This window comes from Sebastes umbrosus, chromosome 20 (genome assembly GCF_015220745.1).
Source record: "Sebastes umbrosus isolate fSebUmb1 chromosome 20, fSebUmb1.pri, whole genome shotgun sequence".
NCBI classification, from domain to species: Eukaryota; Metazoa; Chordata; class Actinopteri; order Perciformes; family Sebastidae; genus Sebastes; species Sebastes umbrosus.
Genome location: NC_051288.1, coordinates 13,502,528 through 13,526,701, shown reverse-complemented (window position 1 = coordinate 13,526,701; position 24,174 = coordinate 13,502,528). Strand labels below are relative to the sequence as shown.

Below are 24,174 nucleotides of genomic sequence, written 5' to 3'. Positions count from 1 at the left end.
TACGCGCGCTCACTAGTAGGTCAAAGGTGCACGCGCGCGTCAACGCCCCCTCCCCCCCCTTCCTCCCTCCAGCCGGTCTCCAGTCATCAGCCGAGCGGCGCGGAGCGGATTGAGTCAAGAGAAGCTACCGAGAGGTGGTTGTTGACCGACCGCAGCAGGTTCTCACCAAGAAACCTGAACATACAGCAACTTGACAGCAACGCCAAGACCTTCTAGACATTTTTAACAGAAGGGTTAAGCGGTGCCGGAGCTTAAAGGCGACGCGACGGAGAAGAAGAAGAGAGTAAATCCTCGAAGTGAGCTGCTGGAGGATCAAAGCTAATGCTAAGCTAATAATGCTAAGCTAAATAATTACACGGAAACACGTGTCATTTCATTAGTCGCTTTGCTTTGACTTTCTGTAACTGTAACTGGGGTTACAAAGTAGATAGTCGAGGGTGTGAATTTGTTAAGTTATATGTCACATTTTAATTTAAATAGCGAGGTTTGTTTTTGCCTTTTACATTTTAGGCCACAAGCGACTTAGCTTAGCTTAGCTTAGCTTAGCTACAACAGCCGGGTCTCAGAGAGGTTACACCGGCTCTACTGCTGCTCTCAGGTTGCTATAGTTACTACGTTAGTTACTACGTTTAAAGCAACTTCACACATCGAGAGGTGTTGTTTATAAGTTACACTTAGAAGTATCTGAGCCTGGTGCTTTCACAATGCTGAAACAACAGCAGCAAGCCGGCTCCGGCGGGAGGAAAGCGGCTAACGGGACCTCGGGCCCCGCCGGGATGTCTTCTGCTCCGGTCAGCGGCATCAACAGCGGAAGCAACAACAGAGCGCCGGCCGGGAGGTAAGAGGGGGTGTTGGGGGAGTTCTGTTAGGACAGTCCGGGGATTGTCCTGTGACTTAGAGGCCTACCGGTTAAAGGCTGCTGTGTGTGCTCAGTGGGTGTGTCTCTCTGGGAAATAGAGCTTCTTCTTCTCCTGGCCAATGAGATTAAGATTGTGTTAGATTGACAAGGGATGTGGGCCAATTAGAAAGCACACATTGAATAGAAGACAAAATGTGAGGTTGATAGATAGATGGGTAGATGGATAGATAGGTAAATAGATAGGTAGGTAGGTAGGTAGATAGATGGATGGATAGATAGGTAAGTAGGTAGGTAGGTAGATAGATGGATAGATAGGTAGGTAGGTAGATGGATAGGTAGGTAGGTAGATGGATAGGTAGGTAGGTAGGTAGGTAGGTAGGTAGATAGATAGATAGATAGGTAGGTAGGTAGGTAGGTAGGTAGGTAGGTAGGTAGGTAGGTAGGTAGGTAGGTAGGTAGGTAGGTAGGTAGATGGATGGATGGATGGGTAGATAGGTAGGTAGATAGATAGATGGATAGGTAGGTAGGTAGATGGATAGATAGATAGGTAAATAGGTAGATGGATAGATAGGTAAATAGGTAGGTAGGTAGGTAGGTGGATGGATGGATGGATAGATAGGTAGATAGGTAGGTAGATAGATGGATAGATAGGTAGGTAGGTAGGTAGATAGTGACTTTATTGATCCTGAGGGAAATTAAAGTTTCCGGCATCACAGTTCCATAGTGCAAAACATGTTAGTAAAAAGGCAGTAGAAGTGGAAGTTGTCCTACCATATGCATCATACTGTATATACAGTGCATGGCTTTACTAAACATTAATTTTTACATAGTACCACTGCCAGTCAGAGGTTTTCTGCTTGTGAAACATTGAGTACAACTCTTCCCAACCTTGCCTCATCATAAAACACTGACAATGAATAAGACAATGGCTTAAGTGGCTTAAAAGGTCTGTCTAATTGAAATGTAGATTGATAGATAAGAGACTGAGGGAAAGGTGGCAGAAGCAGTGGGGGGAGGAGAGGAAAGGACGGTGGTTTTACAGAGTTCAAAGGAAAGTGGGAGAAATGAGGTGTGTAGGAAGGAACAGGAGAGATGAGACAATCATATCAAGACTAAGCAGCACACTATTTAAAATAGGTAAACATGACACATGTTGATGTAAGAGGAAGAAAGACAGCATTTGAGTCAAGGCCCTTAAAGAGATTAATGTACACTTTGATTTAATAGATATTTTACAAAAGAACTCACTAAATGAGTGTTATGGAACATTATTTCAGTATCTTAGAAAAAATTAATATGATTGGAAAAATATGAGGTTGTTTGTTTTCTTTTTCTTTTATTTATTTTTTGGGATGTAGTAGTAATTAGCCAGAATGATCCACACTCCATACCAGTTGGTGGCGGTAATGCACCAAATCATTGTTTGCCAACCGCCAATAAACCTTAAAGAAGAAGATAGATAGATAGATAGATAGATAGATAGATAGTAACTTACAACAACACGTCTCTGCAGCTAAGAAAAGCCTGTTATAGAAGTATTATAATTAACATCGATTTTATTTTATGGCCATGCACCAGGTCAATATGTGGTCTAAATCACTGAGATGTGTGTTTACTGAGCTCTTGCCAGCTTTGTCAGTCTTTGTTTTGTGACTAGCAGTGATACCTTCCCATGTGTGCATTCTTTATTTTATCCTTTTCGAACTAATCCCTTTATTGACTGTATGAAAATGAAAAAATATTGCACCAAACCACTTTACATTTTTATAAAATGTTGATGTGATTTAAACAATGTAGGTGTCCCTTTTCCTTTCTTTCTTGAAAAGAGATTCTAGGTGTAATCCATTTTAATGGGATCAGTAAAAGTGCAGCATGTTTTTGAGACGTTAACCAATATTGAAGTTTTCTTTAAGATTGAAAATAATACTACACATTACCTCTTTGGAAAAAAGGCCTCTGTTCTGATGGCAGTGTTTTTGCCACAAAGGTGGAAGGTAGCATGTGGACGCCTAGCACTAACACAATAAACGTTGACAGTTTCTGTAAAGTATACATTCACTGTAGATTTTCAGTGTTGATTTGGGAATTTGTCAGGCCTGTAAGTAAGCTTGTCAACTTCTCCTAACCTAACCAAATTTGCATATATATGTGAAATATGGAATGTGACACTGCCCTGACAGGTTTTGAAAACAAGTTATACTCCTTTCATTACTAAGCGGACAAACATGTTAACTGTGCTGTTTTCACAGGAATCGAACTTCTGCTAAGCCATCATTCCAGTCATCTCCGGTGAGTATCCTGAAAAATCGGCAGCAAACAAACACACAACATATTGTGTGTAATATTAAAAACTAAGGGGCGATAGTGAAAAAATCCCAACCCATCCCCTTTATGACATATTTATGGTGTAATCACATACATAAGTGAAGATTTAAGATGGGAAATCAGCATTTGTGTGTTCCTCAAGTGATAATTTAAAATATAAGGATGTTTTACTCCTATGTTTACAAACATCAATAATGTAAAACACCTTTCATAAAAGCAGAAAATTGTGTGCATGAAACTACAATCCAATTTAATCTGACCACCTGAGCCCTGTCTCAGAAAGCAGGATTACTGAAAAGTCTAAATTAGTTAAGCCTGAGATGAGGTAAACTCTGGGTTTTCAGTTCCAGAAAGAGAGGTATGGTGCCTTCAAAAGGTGAGTGTTCACTAGAAAAGTCCATATGAACGCCCCCCTCTTGTGGTATTCACGACCTCAAGTGGAAAGCTTCTGAAAGCTCCGAGTTCACGACTTATGACGTGCTAGTTGACGTCAGAAATGGCGAAGGCCATGAAAGTTAATTTTTCGGGTGCACAAGTGAATATATTGTAATTTTAGTTGTCAATTGTAATTCGTAATTATACCCCCGCGACAACGTAGTCGCGGGTATTTAGCGCTCCGCGTGTCCGTCTTTCCGTCCGTTCCTGTGACACACTTTTGTTTCCGTAGCAGAACTCGGAAACTATTTAACTTAGGAACTTAAAATTTGGTATGATGGCTGACAGTGTGGTTTAGTCGTGCCTTTTGAGGGTAAGAAGTTCAGGGTGCACAAAATTTAAAAAATGTTGGTCAAAATCTGAATATAATTTTTTTTCGATTTCAATTGACTTTTCGGAGCAGAGCTCGGAAACTATTTAACTTAGGAAGGTGAGTTAATACCAAGCTAGATTGTGCTCAATAGACTACTTCCATTTGTTCCAAAAGGGCAAAACCTTTGGCCCTACTTTAGTAGGCAGTACTTTTGCCTTGTTTTATAATAGGTCTGAGGAAAATGTTGATGGGCCTCATCTTTTTCCTCTGTCATTATGCCTTTGCATTTACTGCATTAGGTTACCCTCTCGCTAAATTGTTAGCCTCTGTGGCTTCTAGACTCCCGACAGTAACATTAATATTGCCGTTGCTTAGCAGCGTTGTACTCACCACTTAACCACTTGAACACCAAGCATATGGTATACCCGACTTCCCATGTTGTAAACACGAGCTTCATTTGAAGGCACCAGTAACTTAAGCTCCGGGTCAGTTACCATGGTAACCCAGCCTGCTCGCTGTCAGGTTTTCTTCAACAAACCCCGAATTTCTCTCGGTCTCCTCCCTCTTACAGAGCCAGACACGCTGCTCTATTTTCTCATTCATTCAGTCCATATCAAAGCACGTATCGGAGGTTTACTGTTTGTCAGAATTTAAATCCTGGTTGGATATTAGTTTGTTACTCTAACTATTTAAAGTTACCGCTTTTATATGTTGTCAGTCATTTCTTTTAACATTCAAATAATACAGGATCAAGTCACCCACAGCTCAGAATAAAACCTCTGCATGTCATTTTTTTGGACACTGTGGCTCTGTGCACACAAGATATCTGTCAGTCTTTTTGAAACTTGGCTTGATGGATACTTTATACCTTTTCCCATCTGTAGGTGTTCGAGGGTGTGTACAACAATGCCAGAATGCTTCATTTCCTCACAGCTGTTGTGGTAAGTCATTAGGCTCGTTATCAATGTTCTTCTCAGGCCAGGATGATCATTCTAGAAAATAAATGCCTTGCATGGTTAGTCTTTTTTCCATATGACTCTGGCATATATTACTTTTGTTTGTGAAGAGGCAGGCTGTGCATCCTCCAAGCTACCCCTGAAAATATGCACAGTATACAGAATACAGTGAATAAAATATGTATAATTTATTAGGGCTGTTGGATTAAGGCAAAAATAATAATCAAGATTATTTTGGTCAATATTGAGATTGTGATTATCTAATACGATTCCTCATTGACTTTTAGAAGCATGCATTTAGAATGACATTTTGTAGCCTACATTTTAAAGTAGTATCCACCAATCTGGTGCACTTTGAGAGCAAAATTAAGAGGCTAGATATATCAAGTTTGTGATTTAGTAAAGAATCATAAACAAATTAGTTGTATAGATGTGAATGTGATGACATCAAAAAAGTCACACCCAGAAAGTGTGGTTAAAGAGATGAGGAGAGTCCGTGTTTCAAGACAGGTTGGGTGGCTGAGGATGATCCGCACATAATCGTTTTATGTCGATTATCTTCTTTTCATAATCATTGGAAGCCCAAATCGTAATTGAAGTTTGATTTTGATTAATTGCTCAGCCCTATAATTAATCCACAATTGCTGTTCCAGTTTTGGAAGTGTCTCTTATCTAAATAACAATTTGTTTTTGACTAACTTTTCTGGTTAAATAAGATTTTAAACAACATCTTTCTCTCTCTCAGGGTTCCACCTGTGACATTAGAGTGAAGAATGGCAGTGTATTTGAAGGCGTATTCAAGACTCTCAGTTCTCGGGTAAGAAGCTCATGTTGAGTACACGGTCATTCACTTCCCTCTGCCAATTTAGTGAAGCACTGCAAGTAATTCTGTCACCACAAAGGTACATTTGTGTCAAGGCAAAATGTGGTCTTTTCTTTAGTTGTCTTAGTTCTCTCTGCAAGCTCACACAGTTCTCAAATTTCCTTTTTCCTTCCTAATGTATTGTCCGTAGTGTGAGTTGGCTGTGGACGCTGTACACAAACGCAGTGAGGAGGAGGCGGCTCCGACATCACTTCTGCCACGGAGGGAGGACATCACTGACACTATGATCTTCAGCCCCTCAGACCTGGTGACTATGATCTGCAAAGACGTTGACCTCAACTTTGCCACCAGAGGTACAAACACACACACACACACACACACACACACACATACTGGTGACCAGGGTATCGGGAGGTTGGGGGGAGAAAGTAACAAATACAAGTTCTTTACAGACCTGCAATACATTTGAAACAAAGACATATAGTTCCTCCTGAAAAAGAGAAGAGGGCTTTGTGTGAAAGTAAACATTAGATTGTTTTCATGCTAAGAGTATCCTTTATTTATTGTAGATGGTTTTGTGAGGCTTGACTGGTTTGAATCTTATAGGGGGGAAAGGGGATAGAAAATAATTGATATTCTGCAGTGTGGTTAAAAGTAAGCAAATGATACATACAACATAATAAACAAACATATTGATACATAATTTAACATTCTTCAGACCCAAATGCAGGCTGTAGACCAATCTTGCCAAATGAAACACATTTTTATAATGTTTCCTCTTTTTCTGTCTTGGATTTTAGACACCTTCACAGACACAGCCATCAGCGCCACTCGCGTCAATGGAGAACACAAGGAGAAGATTTTGCAGCGGTGGGAGGGAGGAGACAGCAATGGAGAAAGTTACGATCTAGAAAATGATGCAGTGAGTCGCTTTGTCTCTTTAACACACACAGAAACACCACCTAATAGGGATGTCCTGATCTGAGCTTCTGATCTGAGCTTCCTGAGCTTATTTGCTCCAGATCCCGGTCAGAATTTAATATTGAGTATCTGCCGATACGAGTCCTGATCTAAAAACATGTGTGACAGCTAACGTAAAACAAAGGATCGGATCAGGCTCAATGGCTCAATAAAGCCAATACAGATCAGTTAAAAAAAATGCCTTTGAGATTTGATCTGGACATCCCTACCAACTAACCATCTGATGATATAAACGCCCTTTGGATTCAGAAATGGAATAATAATATGCACCCTCCGTTATACACACATTTATACATACAGGCTCTTATCTAGTTGATTATTCACATCTCAATCTTTTGAAACCAGTACTGATTATGTTATTACCCCATTAATTTCCCTGTTTTTACATTTGTGTTTTCAGTCCAACGGATGGGATGCCAATGAGATGTTCCGTTTCAATGAAGTGAAATATGGAGTCACGTCAACATATGATTCCAGCCTTTCCATGTATACGTAAGTTAACATATAGATGTCATGACATTTTGGTGTAAAGAATTTACACCACGTTATTTTAAGTATTTTAACTTACTTCTAAAAAAAAATAAAAAATCACCAAATCTATTTTTGGTAAGGAGAAAAATAAGAGTTAGTGCGTCTTTTTTGTGGTAAACAAGTTAATCAAACAGGAAATCATCCGATGTCAGAATGTGATGTGAGCAATGAGACTTGGCATGTATATCTTTCATATCCCACCTATTCACGAGATGTTGTATTTAAAATGATATAATTCCTCTCGGTGGCATCTCTAGTATAATTATAAAAACATGAGAATTTGTTCACGGTAATATGGTCTTTAAATGACCGTTATGTCATTGTTGACTAGGAGTTTTCAGGTTTCCACCCAAACCAAATACTGTACCACTACTGCTGATTTCACTAGTCAGTACAACTTAAACCAGAGAGGAATGACATATTTGCTTTAGTCACATGATGTAATACTTGGAGGAAGTGAAAACCTGCAACCTTACTTAAGTTTAAATCACGAATAAATCTTGTTGGGGTTAATAAAATCATCATTATTACCTCTAAGTCTCAGTGATTATGACAATATTGTCAACAGTTTTTTTGTTTTGTCCCACCTTTCTCCATCTGTCCAGTGTGCCACTGGAAAAGGGCAACACTGAGAATTTTCGGCAGAGGGAGGCACGCGCCGCCCGCCTGGCTAATGAGATTGAGGCTAGCCCCCAGTATCGCCACCGTGTCGGCCTGGAAAATGATGAAGGCAAAAGCGAGGAGGACAAATACAGTGCTGTGGTGCGGGAGGGCAACGATCGGGAGAGGGGCCGTGAGAGCCCCCGTGACAGAGAGCGCGAACGGGGCAGAGACAGCCCTGGAGCCAGCACCAGGTGAGAGGAGCCACTCATTTGTTGGGCATGTAGATAATTAGCGTTTGTCATAATGTAGACTATAAATTACAATCCAACCAATTGAACTGTTGAATGAATGGGTTTTCATCATGTTTTTATGCACCAGTCAGTTTTGACAGTGTTTCTTGTATCACCTGTGTTGCCCCAATATGTGTGTGACGTATTATCTTTCTCTTACAGGGAGGGCAAGTACATTCCATTACCTCAACGTCAGAGAGAGATGAACCGGGAGCGGGAGCGAGGTGAGAGAGGTCCTGGTGGGCCTCCACCCCACAACCGTCTAAGCGGAGGTTATCGCTCCAACCCTCCATCCTCCTCCTCCCCCAGACCTCCACTGCCCTCTGCTGCTGGTCCCCAGTCAGGCGTCTCCCCTTCAGAGAGAAACAGCCCTCTGTCAGGCCGAGGCGGGACCTATGCTCCTCACCACCCCCAGGGAAGCCCAAGCCCAGGCCCGAACTCTGGCCCTGCGAGCTCGTATACATCTGCCTCTGCAGGAGGACCAACACCCACGCCAGCCTCTGCTTCCGCTGCCCCGTCTCCCGCCAGCCCCCCTGCTCCACATGGACACACGGTCCCTCATTCCCACTCACTCCCACACTCCCTGTCTGACGCTGGCAGGCCTGTTAATGGAGGTATGTGCTTGAACATGTTTCGGAAAGTGTTTTAACAGCATCTATGTGTCTTTCTAAGGCAGTATGAATTGTGAAACGTTTTTTTTGTCTTTCAGTCTCTACCAGAACATCTCCTAAAGCCCAAAGACCTCCACAGTCGAGCAGAACAGTCCGTACTTCACACTCTCAGTCCACAGGTACATTCAATCAACTGCTGTTACAAAATCCTCTTTTATGTTATTGATTGCTTTTGCCTAAAACTTAACCTTTATTCTTCCCTCTCCTGTCCTTGCAGCTACTCGCTCTCCTAAATCAGGTTCTTCCCAGGACACGCCTTATTTGGACACATCGTCTGTCTCCATGCCTCCCCAGAAGACGTCTGGCCCCGCCCCTCTCTTCCCTGTCGATGGTACTGTCTGACTTGACTTGACTAGCCTCCTGTTTTATAGTTTAGAGTTTGAAATCAAAGTCAAAACCATTTTTCTATAATGACGTGAGTTCTCATCTGCCTCAATGAGACCACCAACTTGTAGCAGTTAGTGACAGGTACTGAAGGTGGAATCTAATGAAGCACTGCAACTAATTTGTTTAGCGTTTGTCTCGTCTTTACAGTGAATGAGATCCTTGGCGCAGCTGCAAAAGAACGCGCCGCAGAAAGCGCCAGCAGCACAGAGGACGGCAAGAGTAGTAAAGGTATGTGTGTGTATAAGACTTAAGATGAGTCTTGAGAAATGAGTGTTTTAATTTAACACATAAATCAGAAGATATACATCTACCTGTGTATAGATGCATTCCCTGTTTTGTTGTTTTGACATGTATGTTTTTGACAACATAGCCCTGCGATCGCCTTTTCCAAATTTTGCCATTTTCACAAATGTTTATTTCCTCTCTCGTCCACCAGTTCCCTCTGTTCAGCAAAGGTCGCAGATTGAGGAGCTGCGGAAATTTGGCAAGGAATTCAGGGTAAGAGTTCAGTCGTCTTTTCCATGAGGCATGAAATTAGAAAATCTGTGACCTATCAAGAGGCTGTGACCTGAGACCATGTATCCATCACTGATGTTGGACACGTTCTTTTTAAAAAATCACTCATGTTTTATTCACTTGGTTGACCATTAACATGTTTTGCATGACATTGAAGGTATACTCACTTTTTATGCAACACGTCTTAGTGTAAAAATTAGTTTTACATTAGGGACTCTGGTTTCTATAATGACGTTATTTAATTGCAATGTGTGCCACCATTTTCTCATGTCTTGACATTTTGACTGAGATTCTGTAATAATCTGTTTAATTGGACACATGCTCTCTCATGCTATTGACTACTCACTAGACTTGGTAGCTTAAAATTGCTGTAAAATTATGTTATTCACCAGATCAAAAGCTAAAAAAGGTCTAATTACGACTTGAATTACATTTAACTGTTTGGTAAATCTTCATTTCTCTTTTTGCCATCGCCTCCATCCCTCTTTACCTCTCTCCCATCGACTCAATCCTTATCTTCTACTCTTTTTTTCCAGCTCCAGCCGAGTGGAGGCAGCTCTAGCTCTCCCAGCTCCCCAGCAGCAGCAACCCCACCTGCCATCGGTGAGGTCACCCAACCCAGCGCATCCAAACTCTCGCCATCAGACGCTCACCCTGCTTCAGAGCCCAAAGCTCAGGCTCCAGCTTCCACTCCTTCCCAGCCCCAACCTCAGGCTTCACCAGCCCCTGCTGAGAACGCCGCCAAGGACGCCGCAACTACACCCGGTGCCACAACAAGCGCCACCACAGCACCCGTTTCAGACAGGCATTCACCAGCCACCCCGCAGCCAGCCAGGACCCCGGGAAGCGAGGACGGCAGGCCTGAATCAACGGAGGGCGTGGCAGAGTGAGTTTCAAAAAGAGATTTCTCATTTTAAACTATTTGATTTTGCTTACTTATGTCATTGTGATTGTCATTTGTCAACATATTTTTCACATCTTCTAGCCAAGTAAAGAAATCAACCTTAAACCCCAACGCTAAAGAGTTCAACCCTATCAAACCTCAAATGACTATGGTAAGCCAATTTATTCCTGCTACATCCTTGAAACGTGAAAGAAATATTTGTCTGAAGCTACAGTAATATACAGAGAGCACTTAAGTAATGTATAAAACCGCTGTGGTTTACCTCTGGTTCTGTTGTTGTACAGGCAAAGCCCACCCCTTCGCCCACTCCACCTCGGCCAACTCCTCCAAGCCCAGTGGTCCTTCAGCACCCAGGCGGACAGGGACCACTGTACAACACCCCCTACCTCTCCTATGTATCGCAGATCCACTCTGTGCAGGTATGTGAGCTAATCAACTTTTATATATTTACTACCACAGTCAGTTTAAGACTTGGAAACTAAACATCACAACACAACAGCTGGTCTGACCAGCCACATTAGAGTATAATTCAAATTCCTGATGAGAAAGCATCCAGTTTATTGAATTTATTTAGGGCTACAGCTAACAATTATTTCCATTATCGATTATTCTGATTACTTCCTCAATTAAGCATTTAGTCTATAAAAAGGTTGAGGTTTCCTCAGGGGGCAAGAGAGGGACTGTAGTGCAATGATACTTGCGGACCTGGAGATAGTGGAAAAAGTTACTTCGAGGCAGGTTATAAATGCTGGTCAGACATTAAAGGTCGGTAAATATGCCATCCAGAAACAGGTCTGTGAATGATATACCTTTGTTATTCAAAAGCGCGTAGGCAGAGTCGAGTTTAGATGGTAGAAATAGATGGTTATTGCATAACGGGTCAAAGACACTGGAGTTGAACAGCTTGAAGTGTTTGCGGAACTGGATCCATATCTTCAGAGTTGGCAAAACAATCGTCTAAGATGTGTGAAGGAGAGCATGTCAAAGCTGCAAGTGAGAATGCGCGACAGGAGAGGGATGCCATTTTACACCAGTCCAACTCATCCTCATATGGCTAACTGACAACATTAAATTAGGCCACCCTCCCATCTTGCCGCTTGCAGAGCGTTTTTCTTATTCTTGTCAGTGGGGCGGGTGCAGTATTGCATGTCGCGGTGATAAGGAAGGAACTGGTCTTGAAAATCCGACCCGTGCAGGACTCTGGCCCATGGTGACATATTCAAATGTCTCGTTTAAAAACCAAAGATATTCCTTTTACTATCAGAGAATACCGAAAGAAACCGGTTAATATTAACATTTGAGAAGCTGAAATCAGATTCTCACAATGCAGCAACAGTTTTTCTTGAGTTGACCTCTTGATCATTTCTGTCTTTCAGCCCCCACCAATGTACCAGTACACCATGTCTGCAATCAGCCAGGGAAAATACCCCAGGACCAAAGGTAAAAGCAGCGTTCTTATCTCCAGAGCTGCCTGTCTGTGGTTTTAATTTGTAGTTTCCATTTTAAAATTGACAAATGAATGTCTGTCAGCTCTTGCAAAGCCAGATAGCTATGACCTGCCACACAACAGCGCAGTGATCTCTGCTTGATAAAATAACAGTTTAATAACAGCCTCTTGCTGTTAGTGTATCTGTATGTTTAAGCTTTCATTTTTTTTCCCCTCCATGTTTCTGTCATCTTGATAATTCTTTGCCTCCACCAGGCTCAGTAGTGGCTCAGCGCTCCGACCATGGTTCTGCAGCACCACCGATGCTGCAAGCTGCACAGTCAGCAGCTGGGGCCCCGCTGGTAGCGTCGCCCTACCCTCAGTCCTACCTTCAGTACAACCCACAGCAGTACAGCCAGCAGCAGGTCATCCAGGCCATGACACCCTACCCTGGACAGGTAGGACGTCTATCCTCTAACCCCTTTTTTAATTCAGGGTTTAAATGGTTGGCAGATTGATTGCAGGATCATTAAAATAAACAAGTGGTTCTGAGAGCTTGTTATTCAACAGAGGTTAATTATTCAACAGAGGTTAATAACAGCCACATAAAGCTCCCAGGTATATCTTGCCTCTAACATAATATATTAAAAATTGCTTATTTGTTCCTCTCCCTCTTCAGCCGATGTACTCCATGCTGCAAGGTGGAGCCAGGATGATAGGTCAAGGTGGGGGTCCCCACCCACAAGCCTTGGGACCCCCAGGAGGCCCTCAGTTCTCTACACAGGGAGACGGACCTCAGGGACAACAGCAGAACATCTACGGTGAGTGGACCCAAACCTGCAGTGATTGATGTGAAACAGAATATTTCTATGCAAGGAGTATGCGCTCCAACGTTGATAACGTTCCAATATTATTAATTGTAGGTGGTACTGCTCCCATACTTGATCAGTTTTTTGATGGCCTGATGAAGACCTGCAATGTCTTGACAGTAAAACAACAATATAAAGCATCATCTTGACACTGATCTTTTTTTTTTTTTTTCTGTGTAGCTCAACAGTCCTTCGCTCACCACACGGGTGCAGTTCATCAGCCTCAGCCCTCCAGTACCCCGACAGGCAACCAGCCCCCTCCCCAGCATGCTGCACCTAGCCCTGGACAGGTGAGATACAGGACTGCATGTGTTTCGGTATATTTAGGGAAATCCATTTGCTGTGTCCCGATTCAGAGGCGGGATCCTCCAAAGTCTGGATTTCGAGATGAATTACATTATAACTGGTAGACAAGCCTGGCCCATTTCAAAAAGCCACCCCCATAATGATGATAGACTATTGAGATGTGTAGAAATGTAGACTTTATAAAGGTCAAGAGGAGTGCAAAAGCACACCACTATTTTCTCTCATTTGGGGAGGAGGTGCCTGATTAGTCCGATTAGCCCGATTAGCCCAGCCCTTCAGGTCCTCTGAAGGACTCACTTTTGTGGGCCACATCCTTCAGAGCATCCTGCCTCTGGGACACGGTTATTGTGATTACTTTATAATCTCTTTTGATGTTGTGATCTCTCCTTTCAGAACGCCCAGCCAGGCCAACAGCCCCAGTCCTTGTACCACTCAGGTCCCCTGTCAGCACCCACCCCACCCAACATGCCCCCGGGCCATACGTCTCCACAAGGCTCGTACCCCATTCAGGGCTACAGCATCCACAGCCACCAGGGCATCCCTCAAACGTATCCCCTGGGACAGTTAACACAGGTATGGGAGTATTTGTCAAATAAAACGCAAAATTTTGCATTTAGAAAGTTTGATCTTTCATGTAAACTTGGTTTGTCAATCCCTCAGGCCCACGTACAGGGAGCCATGTCGGGTCACCACGCGGGGGGCCACGGTCAGCCCCAGTTAGTGATGTTGCAGCCGCCTCCTCAGCAGGGCCCCGGCTCAGTGCCCCAGCACCCCCAGCATGGACCACAGCAAGGAGCACACCAACACTTTTACATAGGACATCCACAAGGTGCGAGACGTAACGCCTAGTAAAAACCCATCCCTTGATTCTCTCTGTGGTTCGAAATGTAGCATTTACAGTTTTTTGCTGTTCTGTTTACCTCTTACAGCAATGCAGGTACAAACGCACCCTGCTCCCTTCCATCAGCCTGGAAACTAAACCCCATCCACCCTCCTCCCAACCTGTTCTTAGGAATGAGCCCCAACATCCCCACTGCCTGCTGGATGTGAGGCCCAGACTGAACGTGACTCGTAATAAACAAACTGACAGGACCGTACAGAGGAGAGAAGAGGACAGAAAGTCTCACAGCACCTTATTCTTCTGCTGTAACGTTCTTCATCAGTACAAAACCTCGGTGTCAGCCCCAGATGCGGAGGACCTTTTTAATGGTAATGATGATGGTGTGTCCGACCCCTGCTGCCATCCCGCTCCTCTCTCCAACTTCTACCCATTTCAGAGACATGAGGCACCTTGCTGGGCGGACCAGTCGGAGAGGAAATAACACGGATGTAAAACAGCAGCAGACACTTTATCTTCCAGCAGTGTGTTTTCAGCTTTGTGGAGTTTTGTAAGTACCATAACACAAATGGGAAACACAGACTGCCGTGGGATTCTCATGAATACAGCATGAAAGGACGGATTTGAAGAGGAGAGGGGATTTTTAGCAAATAATTTTCCTTTTTTTAAAAACTCTATCTAGTAGTTGAAACCACCCCTTTGCTTCTTCTCTCCTGTAGGAAAATATAATTAATAAAAAATGGACAAGACAAAAAAAATATAAAAAAAACAATGACCAAAAAATAAAGTTTTCAACTCAACTTCAAAGCTTTATTTGTCTAATTGAATCCATCATTAATTGTGCTTAATTTGGACTATTGCAGTTACAGTTTTGCTCTTCACTGCATGAAGTAACAGTTAACTAAAATGAGATGGAAATGTATTTTTCATTAGACAATAACAAGAGCACATTTAATTTGAAGCTTGATAAGCATTTGCTATTATGTCAAGCTGACAAAATGAAGTAATTACCTCCTAGGGGACTTGTTTTGTTCTCTTCACATTCTCATTAGCTTGGATTTGTTCCACTCAGTGGTGCAATTCGGCATGTTAATTTAAAATGGTCACTAGGGGGAAACCTCTTTATACACCAGCCCTGTGAGGCCTTGTTGTGGCAGAAATGACTCTGGGTTAGTGGGGCACTCTGCTTCCCCTTCAGGCAAGTATGACACCACACTTTGTGGCTCAGTGACAGCCCTCTAGAATCGATGTACTACCGAGCGCGCCAACTAGCTCTACGTCAATATGTCAGTGTGTGGCCTAGTTCCCCCCTCAGTGCAAGATGTTGGGACACACTCGGTCAATGCAGCAGGCTGTGGTGGCCTTCTCAGTGTGACAGGGCGTAGAGTTGCTCGGCGGTGCGCTCCAGTCGGTCCCGGTACTCAAGGTTCGAGTAGTTGCCTTCAGGGACCCCCTGGGTGCCGTAGAGGAGACCCCAGCAGCAGCAGGCAATCACTGCTGTGCTGTCACTGTCGCCTGGGAAGGAAGAAAAAGAGATTCACATGTTAGGGCGGTTCCATTATGTTTGAGTGATTCTGTAGCTTCACAGTGCTGTTCCTTCAAATTTGAACGTTCATATTTTGGTCAATGTTCGTATGTTTTAGTGTCAAGATGCTATTTTCCCAAGCACTTCAAAAAAAACCTTTCCCCACGTGACCTGACGTAGGAATCTTCTGCATGATGACGCTGCTACATGATATAGACAGCCTTATAGTCGGTGTAGTAACACTACATACAGTGACTTAGATGGTGGTTGGCACACTCCCAGTTTGGGGGAGCAGACAGGAGTACTGGCACGGAAGCTAAGCAATGTACCGCTGTGTGGATACCACAAACCACGTTGGTTAGAAAGTCACACAATAACACAAACAAACCAATACTATGACTTTTTTCTGGCGATACTATGCTATGACTTTTTAAACATACTATACTATTGTTTTTTATTTTCGACATACTATACTATGACTTTTTTTTAAAAAATTCAACATACTATGAGGTTTTATTCGACATAATATACTTTGACTTTTCTTAATTTTTCGACATACTATATGACTTATCGACATACTATGACTTTTAAAAATTTTCAACATACTATACTATGATTTTTTTTCAACATACTATATTATTGTTTTTAATTTTCGACATACTATGACTTTTTTTTTCGACAAAAAAAGTCATAGTATGTCGAAAAAAAATAACGTCATTGTATAGTATGTCAGAAAAATAAAAAGTTACAGTATAGTATGTTGAAAAAACAAGAAGTCATAGTATATGTAAACAAAATTTAATTCTTAGTATAGTATTCTGTAAAAGTCATACTATAGTATGTTGAAAAATAAAATTCTTAGTATAGTATGTCACAAAAAAGTCACGGTATAGTATCAATAAGAGCACCAAAAAAAAGACATGAATCTCTGACCTCCATGGAAGCCTGCTCTGCTCATCAGCTCCTCCCAGTCTGAACCCGCCCCCAGCAGGGCGTCCAGCGCAATCATCGGAGCATCGTGTCCGCTGCGTCCCGCCCAGCCTGACAGGCTGAAGCTCTTGTAGGCTTCGTCTCTCTCAGCTGGGCCATAGGAGGATGGCCAAATCACAGGCCCCACTCCACAAGAGATGCCCCTCGTATCCAGGTACCTGTGGACAGAGGTAAGAGGTTTTCCTGACATCCACACTATACTCCATTGTAATATGACTCTGCAGAAGTGAAATAAATAACTCATTCCAAGGTCCATAGACATCCTGACATATCATTTTTACTGCATGTATGTGTGTGTGTGTGTGTGGTGGTAACAGCTGTTTATGTCAGTGGTAATAATATACTATAAATATATCCACACACTTACTATTTAAAACAGAAAAGTAATATATTTCTGTATGGATTTTATATTGTCATCAGGAGCAATACTTTATAATAAAACTGAGCTCCTGCTGCTGAAGTGAACCCCACCAGTGACATTCTAGTACAAATCTCATGCCATCATCTATTAACCTTGAGACTGTATTAGGTAACAGAAAGTTGCTTATGTTGGAAACCTGAATGTGAATACAGCACGACGCCCTAACAAAGGCTGATTTCAGCAGCTCATACCACAGCCACTTGTCACAGAAGTAGTCCCAGTCTCTCTCCGTCTCCTCCACGGCGAAGCCTCGGCCATTAACAAAGTTCTTTGCTATTGGACAGGCCTCGTTGATCAGGCCTAGACCCCAAGTTGTGATTGGCCTGCGCTGGACGGCGTACGCAGTAAAAAGGGCCGACGCTACGGCTCCCAGGAAACCGGTGGGGTGAGGATGGGTCATCCTGCCTGTCTCCACGGCAACCGCCACCAATGACAAAAGCTGGTCAGGCTTCGGATACCTGGTGGGGACAAAGTATTAAAGCCCTTATCAGCATTTATTACAGAGGTTATTTTGCTGGTCCATCACACAGCTGAGAAATATGTTTTCTGTGTTAGTATTCTGTTTGGATGCAAATTATGTTTACAGTAATTACTTCCTTGCACGCTTTAATTGCCTCCACATCGTGTGGTTCTGGCTAAAGTTTTCACCCCCTAGCTCTGTTTTTGTTATTTCCTGCTTATACACTTATTCCACCGTTGCATTTATTATAAATTACTTTGGATAAGAGCAGCAGCTACGTGCCTCAACTGTAAATGTGAGATGTCAAGTTTTCTGCGTGTCCTTGAGTGACTAAACCAAGTAGCACTGTGCATTTTTTTAATAATGCTACTTCACTGACATTTTTTTTAAATGTATTATTTAAATGTATTATGCCTCATCATCCTGAGAGAAAATGACAAGAACCTGCCTTAATTTTTTTTTTTTCTACAATTAAAAACTGATTATTCCCATCCAATCAATTCCTGATTAATTCCTCCCTACAACCAAATGAAATTAGAGCTGAAACGATTAGTGGATTCATCGCAATTTTGTTGACTGATTAATCATTTATAATCACGTTTTGAGCAACAATGTTGAACACTTTCAGATTCTCCAACCCAAAGATTAAGTTGTTTTGGGGATCTGGGAAACTGTGATTTCCCTACGCACGGACTAACCAATGAATTGAGAAAATAATCAGAAGATCAATCGATCGAAAACAATCATCAGTTCCCTCATTGTTTCCTGAGATAAGGTTGAGCTATTTCTTGTAGAGCCCAAAAACCAGAGTGAGGAAATGCATTCACACGTACTGTCTCTGTATTTCAGAGACAGTAATTCAGGAACCTAAGGAGTTATTTTGGACTCTGACCTTAACTTTCAAAAGTCATGTCAGTAACATAAGAAGGACAAGACATTCACACTTTAAATACACATAAAGAGTTAGAGGATTTATACATCAAGCGGATTCATTTAAGAAACTTGTTCATGTCACCAAGTGGGACGACTGTAATGCTCCCTAACCTTCCTAACCCTAACCTCAAACTGAAAACTGTAGTTACTGTCTGTATGTGTCTGAATGTCGGAGGGGTGAGTCGCTGTCCTGTGTACATTTTATTGTAAAGCACATTGAGTTAACTTGTAAATAAATGTGATACATAAATAAAATGTCTTAGCAGATTACTGCAAACATCAGAGGCCCGTACTATGAAGCAGGATTTGGAGTTGACTTCAGGGTTAACCCTTTAAGGTTTTCCGTCCTACGTCGGTGGTTCACTTCTTACCGAGGCAGATCGCCATGGTAACTAATGCTGTACATGATGTTCCAGATAAGAGATCAACTTGTATGAAAGGACCGCCTACTGACCAATCAAAGCTCGAAAATCAAAATTATAATATTACACATATACAAAGAAGTACAAGTCATAATCCAGATTAAAAGCAACACAGTTTAAACGGACAAATGCAGGAAGGACAGGGTGCTTACCACTTTGAATTATGTTTTTAGATTTATTTTTTTTACTTGCTCTCAAGTCAGTTTCACACCACCGGAGTTGGGGACGCAGACAGTGGACTTGTCCATGTTTGTGATTGGTCATATGCTGCAATCACCGCCCCTTTATGTGAACGTGCTCATATACAGATTGAGAAGCCCTGAGTTGATTTACCGAGTTGACAACCACCGTCGTAGGACCGCTTAGCGGGATCACGTTTGTTAGGGTTAGTTAAGCCAGATAACGAGAAGATATGCCACTCAAATCTAAATCACTTTGTAACATATTTCCTTTTCCCTCAGTTACTCATTAAGTTGCCCTCTACCTGCTCAGGAAAGCAAAGCTGCAACGTAACTGACTAAAAAATAATAAGCAAGCCCATGGAGGACTCAGGCAGAAGACAGAACATTGAAACTGCATGAGGCTTAGACTGTTATGTTTTTATTCTCAGGAGTTTTAATTATTTGGTTGAATTACTTAATAGCACATTAAAAAGACCATTAACAAAACAATATAAATATCAAAAGGATATGCAAGGGAGACCAAAAGCCTAAAAGGCTTATCACGGGTCTCCCCCGGTTTTAATTAAAACAATCAAATAATATAAACTCAACTGATTACAATTTTAAATATAAATAATTAAAAACATAAAGTCATTATTCTGTAAAAAAAAAACACAGATAAGATAAGAAAAGTAATATGAAACCAAATAGTTATAATAGAAAAAAAAGAAAATAGAAAAATAACTAAGACTAAACCTTAAACTAAAAAGTGTATTTTATATGTTTTTTAAACACTGACAGGGACTGACCTGGGAGCTGATTAACATTGGTCTACATAGGGGTGTCGCGATATACCGTGATATTACCGTTAAATATTGATATGGTGTTAATAATACACATAGGATAATATTGTGTAAATGATTCAGCGACTCTTAAATCATTTTATATATACAGTTATGGTCACAGACCCTCTCTACACCTCCCTACACTCGTATTTTGAGTGTAACTAATTTGCCAAAAAAGAGACAAAACGCACAATAAACAAAGTTAAAGATGAATTTGACTCATAGCATTATTAATATTGTATTTTTAAAAATGTTCTCTCTCTCTCTTATATATATATCTCTATGTATAGAGATATATATATATATATAGATACATATAGATGAAGAGATGAAGATGAAAAATGAGAAGAGCCCACTGTGTGTGCCCTCTTGACTTGGGTCACTTTCCTCATGTCCGTTTATCTTCTCATGCAATGATTTGTTTAAGCTGAACAGCCAATCAGAGTGATTTCTCTCATCGATGGGCACCGCCGCCAATTCAACATGCTCTAATCGGCCGAAAAATCTCCAACACGAGCTGACTTGAGCCGACGGCCCCAAACTGTCCGACGGCTTGATGTGTCAGGGCCTTTAAACTCACAGTCAGAGCTGCGAGCCACCTTCACCTCGGGCCTTTCTGAGCCGACTGCGCGGACCCCACCCGTTGAGAAGTGGAAAAATATTTTCGGGTCGTTATGAAACTGTAGGCTAACGGGCAGGACGTCAGAGCACTTTCATTTCATTTGAATATGTTTGGATAAAGCTCCAACATGTCAGACACCATATAGACATTATCGCCAACGTTCTACTTATTAACATAAAACCTGAAAGTGGGGGGACAAAAAGTCTTGTTGTCCCCCCCCTATTCCGGCGCCTATGCTGTCTGGTTTGTTAAGACTAAAGATTTGAGTTGAACTGAAAATATTTCCAGAAAAAATTAGGCAAGAATTCAATCTTATGGACGGCTTTGTAAACAACTTCACAAATTTGCCTTCTATTGAAGCCAAAATTCGGATATAATTTTCAGTTTTCACTCCAACATACCGTTTCTGAAGAAGAAAGAAAGAGTGGCTTGATGGCCACGACAGACAGCTTTTTGGCCCATAGAATATTATAATAATAAAGATTAGGCTATGATAAAGCATATGGAAACGTTTAGGGTTAATCATGACACCCACTTTACGAATAATTACTTTTTCTTTTTATAGATATAGTCAATATTGTTGCCTCCAACTAACCTTTCCGTCTACAAGAACACCTAAAAAAAGGGTGCTAGAGACTTGAGTGATGGCTACACGATGGGACAAGCATCTTACCTGAGGCCAATGCACATGGACCTCATGGCCGCTCCACAGCCTGTCCCCTCTGGATTATAGGGCACTCTGAAGCCCCCTTCCTCTCCAGGCTTCAGCTGGGAGACTCCTAAAAGAGCAAATGAGAGTAAGTCAGATCTCTGCCATCACTACAATGTGATATGACTTTAAAAAGAAGAGTTTGTCTCACCCAGAATGCTTGAAGGCCCCGGTTTCCTCCCGTCCATGTCTTTCATACCCTCCACATATCGAGTAGCCACATCATGCAAGAGTTCCTCCCCTCCCTTCCCTACAGGGGAGACAACGCAGAGTCAACTTGTTCAAACAGCAGATGTCGTCCTTATTAACTTTTTAAAGATGTAAGGGACCTGTTAACAAGGCTGCTTGTTTGCCTCATCACAGTAAAGGTTAAGTTGAATTTCTACCATTTTCCTTCCACTTGTGCAGAGCCGTAATAGAGCAGCAAATCAAGGCAAGACTGGAAATTAGATTTGACCTTTAGTTATGAGGAGGAGGGTGTGGTGCGTGTCCTGATGAGGCCTCATCAGCACGACACTGACTATCAGATCAATCCAATAAACTTCTCGTTTGGAAGAAATTGAGCAAAGGAGGGAGAGAAACCGGAGGGAGCGGATGGGTTCAATGTCATTTGGACCTCACCAGTTGCCAGCCCTTCAGCCGTCGCCAGATGCAGAACTGTGTCGTCGCTCACCGGCCAGTCAGGGAGCTCGACCTTGATGTTCTTCAGACCACCAAGCTCCTTCAGCTCCTGCAAGGGACAGAAAGGACGAGGGTAGACATTGAAAGGTCGCATACACCTTTAGCAGTGGTTTAGGGTTAGTTTGCGTTGGTTCAGGGGGCTCACTGAACCCCCTTGAAATGCATTTATATTTTTATAATAACGCAGAATAATAGGTTATTGTAATGATGAATAATATCGACCTTGTGTCTTCTTATTAACAGAATGAGGAACCAACAAAATAAGAAAATAGATGTGTTTTTTTGTATTTACTTATAACATCAGACACTCTCTGTCCACACTTTGTTAAATATGCACTTTCTGTTACGCCATGTAAACCACGTACCTATCAGCTGTGTGCTTGAAATCAGACTAGACACATAACCACTTAAAATATGGGTGAGTAGTACTTGCTATCTTCCTACGTTTGTGTTCTTTAAACATAAAACACAGGTTTTATACTGTGATATTTACTGAAAATGACATACAATACAGCCAACAGTAGCCTAAGTTAACTTTCAGGCGATCTCCTGGTTATCTCTCTCCAGCCTGCTGCCACCTCATTTAGGTGTTTGTAGTGAAATGAGGGGGTAACCTATCAGACTCATCAGCCCATCCTCATCCGTTGCAGCGCTTTCGAAGTGAGGAATAAATAGAAACAGGGCGTCCGACAAAAGTTCAGCTCAAAACAGCAAGCTGTGCAGCGCTTCGTCGCTTGTGGCCAGTTAGTTCATTCCAATTGAAAACAATGCAATCAAACTGATTTTGTCAACGACACTTACTCGCTTTGCATTCTGTTTGGAGGCTGTAATATATAAGCTACACATATCCCATTACACTAGACCTCTCTTGAGTTGTACACAATACATTCCCCTCTAGATTTTTTTTGTGAACCCCAAACCTTAAAGTTCAAACTGTGCCTGTATGGTTTAGCTTTATCACAAACTCAGCCCCTCCTTTCATGTTGTTCCTGCACTGACCTGATGAATAGCTGGTCCCGACTCATTGTACTCCCACAGCTGGTTCCTGTATCCCAGAGCATCACCGACACCACTCAGCAACATGGCTGCCTTATAGTGGTCCACTGTAGTAGATTTGCTGGGACGAAAAAGGGACCATTACCACTCTGTTAACTAATGTATGCCACTCTGAAGCACCTGTCTGAGCCAATAGAAAACAAAGCAACTCAAAGGGAACTCTAAAACCAGAAAAGTCCTTGTTTATGATCATTTTAGCTGTGTAATGTGTCTTTGAGTTTCTTGAAAAGCGCTAATAAAATGTATTATTATTATTATTAAAAGTACAAATGTAGATGCTCTTTTTACACAGTCCTATTTTCAATGTCCATAAAAAGGAAACCACACTGAGAAGCTGTTTTACCAAGATCATTTACCTTCTGTCTTAGTAATTTGTGCAATTAAAATGTTTTTTATTATAAATATTTGATTTGGTATGAAAAAAAACAAAACACCAATAGCATGACTAATGTTATCTTTCACTAATAATGAAATTAAAAAACACAAAAGCCTGGTTTTGAGCTTAGCACTTTGATGTGGGAACTGCAGTGAAGCAAAGTATGACATTCAAAAAATAATTAAAATTTCACCAATATTATAAATTAAGATAATTCCAAAATATTTTGAGTAAAATAACATATTTTTGCTTTTCAGTCACTCAAAGTGGAAATAAAAGTAATAATTTACAGAGTATGCAAACTGAGCTTAATATTCTTTAATTAAGATAATAACATTAGGCTATTCTCAACTTGTTCTGACAGGTCATATTCAACAATAAATTCATAGATTCTATTCAAAAACATCGACATATGTAAACAAATCGTCTTAAACATTAAGTTACTGGCTTGATTTGAGAATAATTGAGGGAAAATGTCCTCCATGCAGTCGCAGCCTCACCGGTCCATTGCAGCGCGTCCTTCCCCGAAATCAGGCGTCACTAAGCGGCCACACAGAGAACTCGACACCGAGGCTGCAAGCTGAAGCTCTGGTTCACCCGCTGCTCACTGTATTCACAAGTATGAGCTCAGGCAGTCCCCAGCTCAGAGGAGAAGCTCGCAAAGGCCTGCAGCAAACACCAGCGCTCATTCACTGAAGTTATTACACGCTGTACTTCCACAACCCCGAGCCGGCAGGAGAAACGTGGAGGCTAAAAAAAGACGCAGCTGCAGAGCAATTTAAAGAGGCTCCATTGCAGCTGGCAACATGGACACTAGACAAAACAAATGGCAAATGTTCACTGTAACACATTGACTCGTTCCTACTCAGTCACCATTTACACAGCTGCACCACTGAGGTTAAGTCACAGTGCATGCATGTAACTATTCCCCTGACAAATT

At 41.8% G+C, this 24,174-nt stretch overlaps 2 protein-coding genes across 4 annotated transcripts; one reads left to right on the top strand and one right to left on the bottom strand.

Moving 5' to 3' along the window:
- Nucleotides 1-56: 56 nt before the first annotated feature.
- On the top strand, nucleotides 57-14,833 carry LOC119479311 (ataxin-2-like protein). 2 transcript variants are annotated; one of them, XM_037754740.1, is made up of 23 exons: nucleotides 57-838; nucleotides 3,109-3,148; nucleotides 4,817-4,873; nucleotides 5,634-5,705; nucleotides 5,902-6,064; nucleotides 6,512-6,633; nucleotides 7,093-7,184; nucleotides 7,829-8,077; nucleotides 8,279-8,730; nucleotides 8,826-8,906; nucleotides 9,005-9,118; nucleotides 9,322-9,402; nucleotides 9,611-9,672; nucleotides 10,227-10,576; nucleotides 10,676-10,745; nucleotides 10,879-11,013; nucleotides 11,971-12,034; nucleotides 12,297-12,478; nucleotides 12,700-12,841; nucleotides 13,070-13,179; nucleotides 13,589-13,768; nucleotides 13,856-14,024; nucleotides 14,208-14,833. In XM_037754740.1, exons 1-23 carry the CDS (start codon nucleotides 705-707, stop codon nucleotides 14,243-14,245), a joined length of 3,159 nt encoding a protein of 1,052 aa, XP_037610668.1. In that variant the 5' UTR covers nucleotides 57-704; the 3' UTR covers nucleotides 14,246-14,833. The 2 variants fall into 2 exon arrangements, with proteins under 2 accessions (XP_037610668.1, XP_037610667.1); XM_037754739.1 differs by having other exon boundaries at nucleotides 58-838; nucleotides 14,125-14,833.
- adprh (ADP-ribosylarginine hydrolase) lies at nucleotides 14,817-24,126 on the bottom strand. Of its 2 annotated transcripts, none has more exons than XM_037754741.1 (8): nucleotides 23,735-24,126; nucleotides 22,802-22,919; nucleotides 21,743-21,851; nucleotides 21,273-21,371; nucleotides 21,086-21,191; nucleotides 17,161-17,427; nucleotides 16,492-16,706; nucleotides 14,817-15,548 (listed from the first exon to the last, which is right to left on the bottom strand). In XM_037754741.1, the coding sequence occupies exons 1-8, from the start codon at nucleotides 23,740-23,742 to the stop codon at nucleotides 15,400-15,402; spliced, it is 1,071 nt and encodes a 356-aa protein (XP_037610669.1). In that variant the 5' UTR covers nucleotides 23,743-24,126; the 3' UTR covers nucleotides 14,817-15,399. The 2 variants fall into 2 exon arrangements, with proteins under 2 accessions (XP_037610669.1, XP_037610670.1); XM_037754742.1 differs by having other exon boundaries at nucleotides 22,802-22,916.
- Between the last annotated feature and the right edge of the window lie 48 nt (nucleotides 24,127-24,174).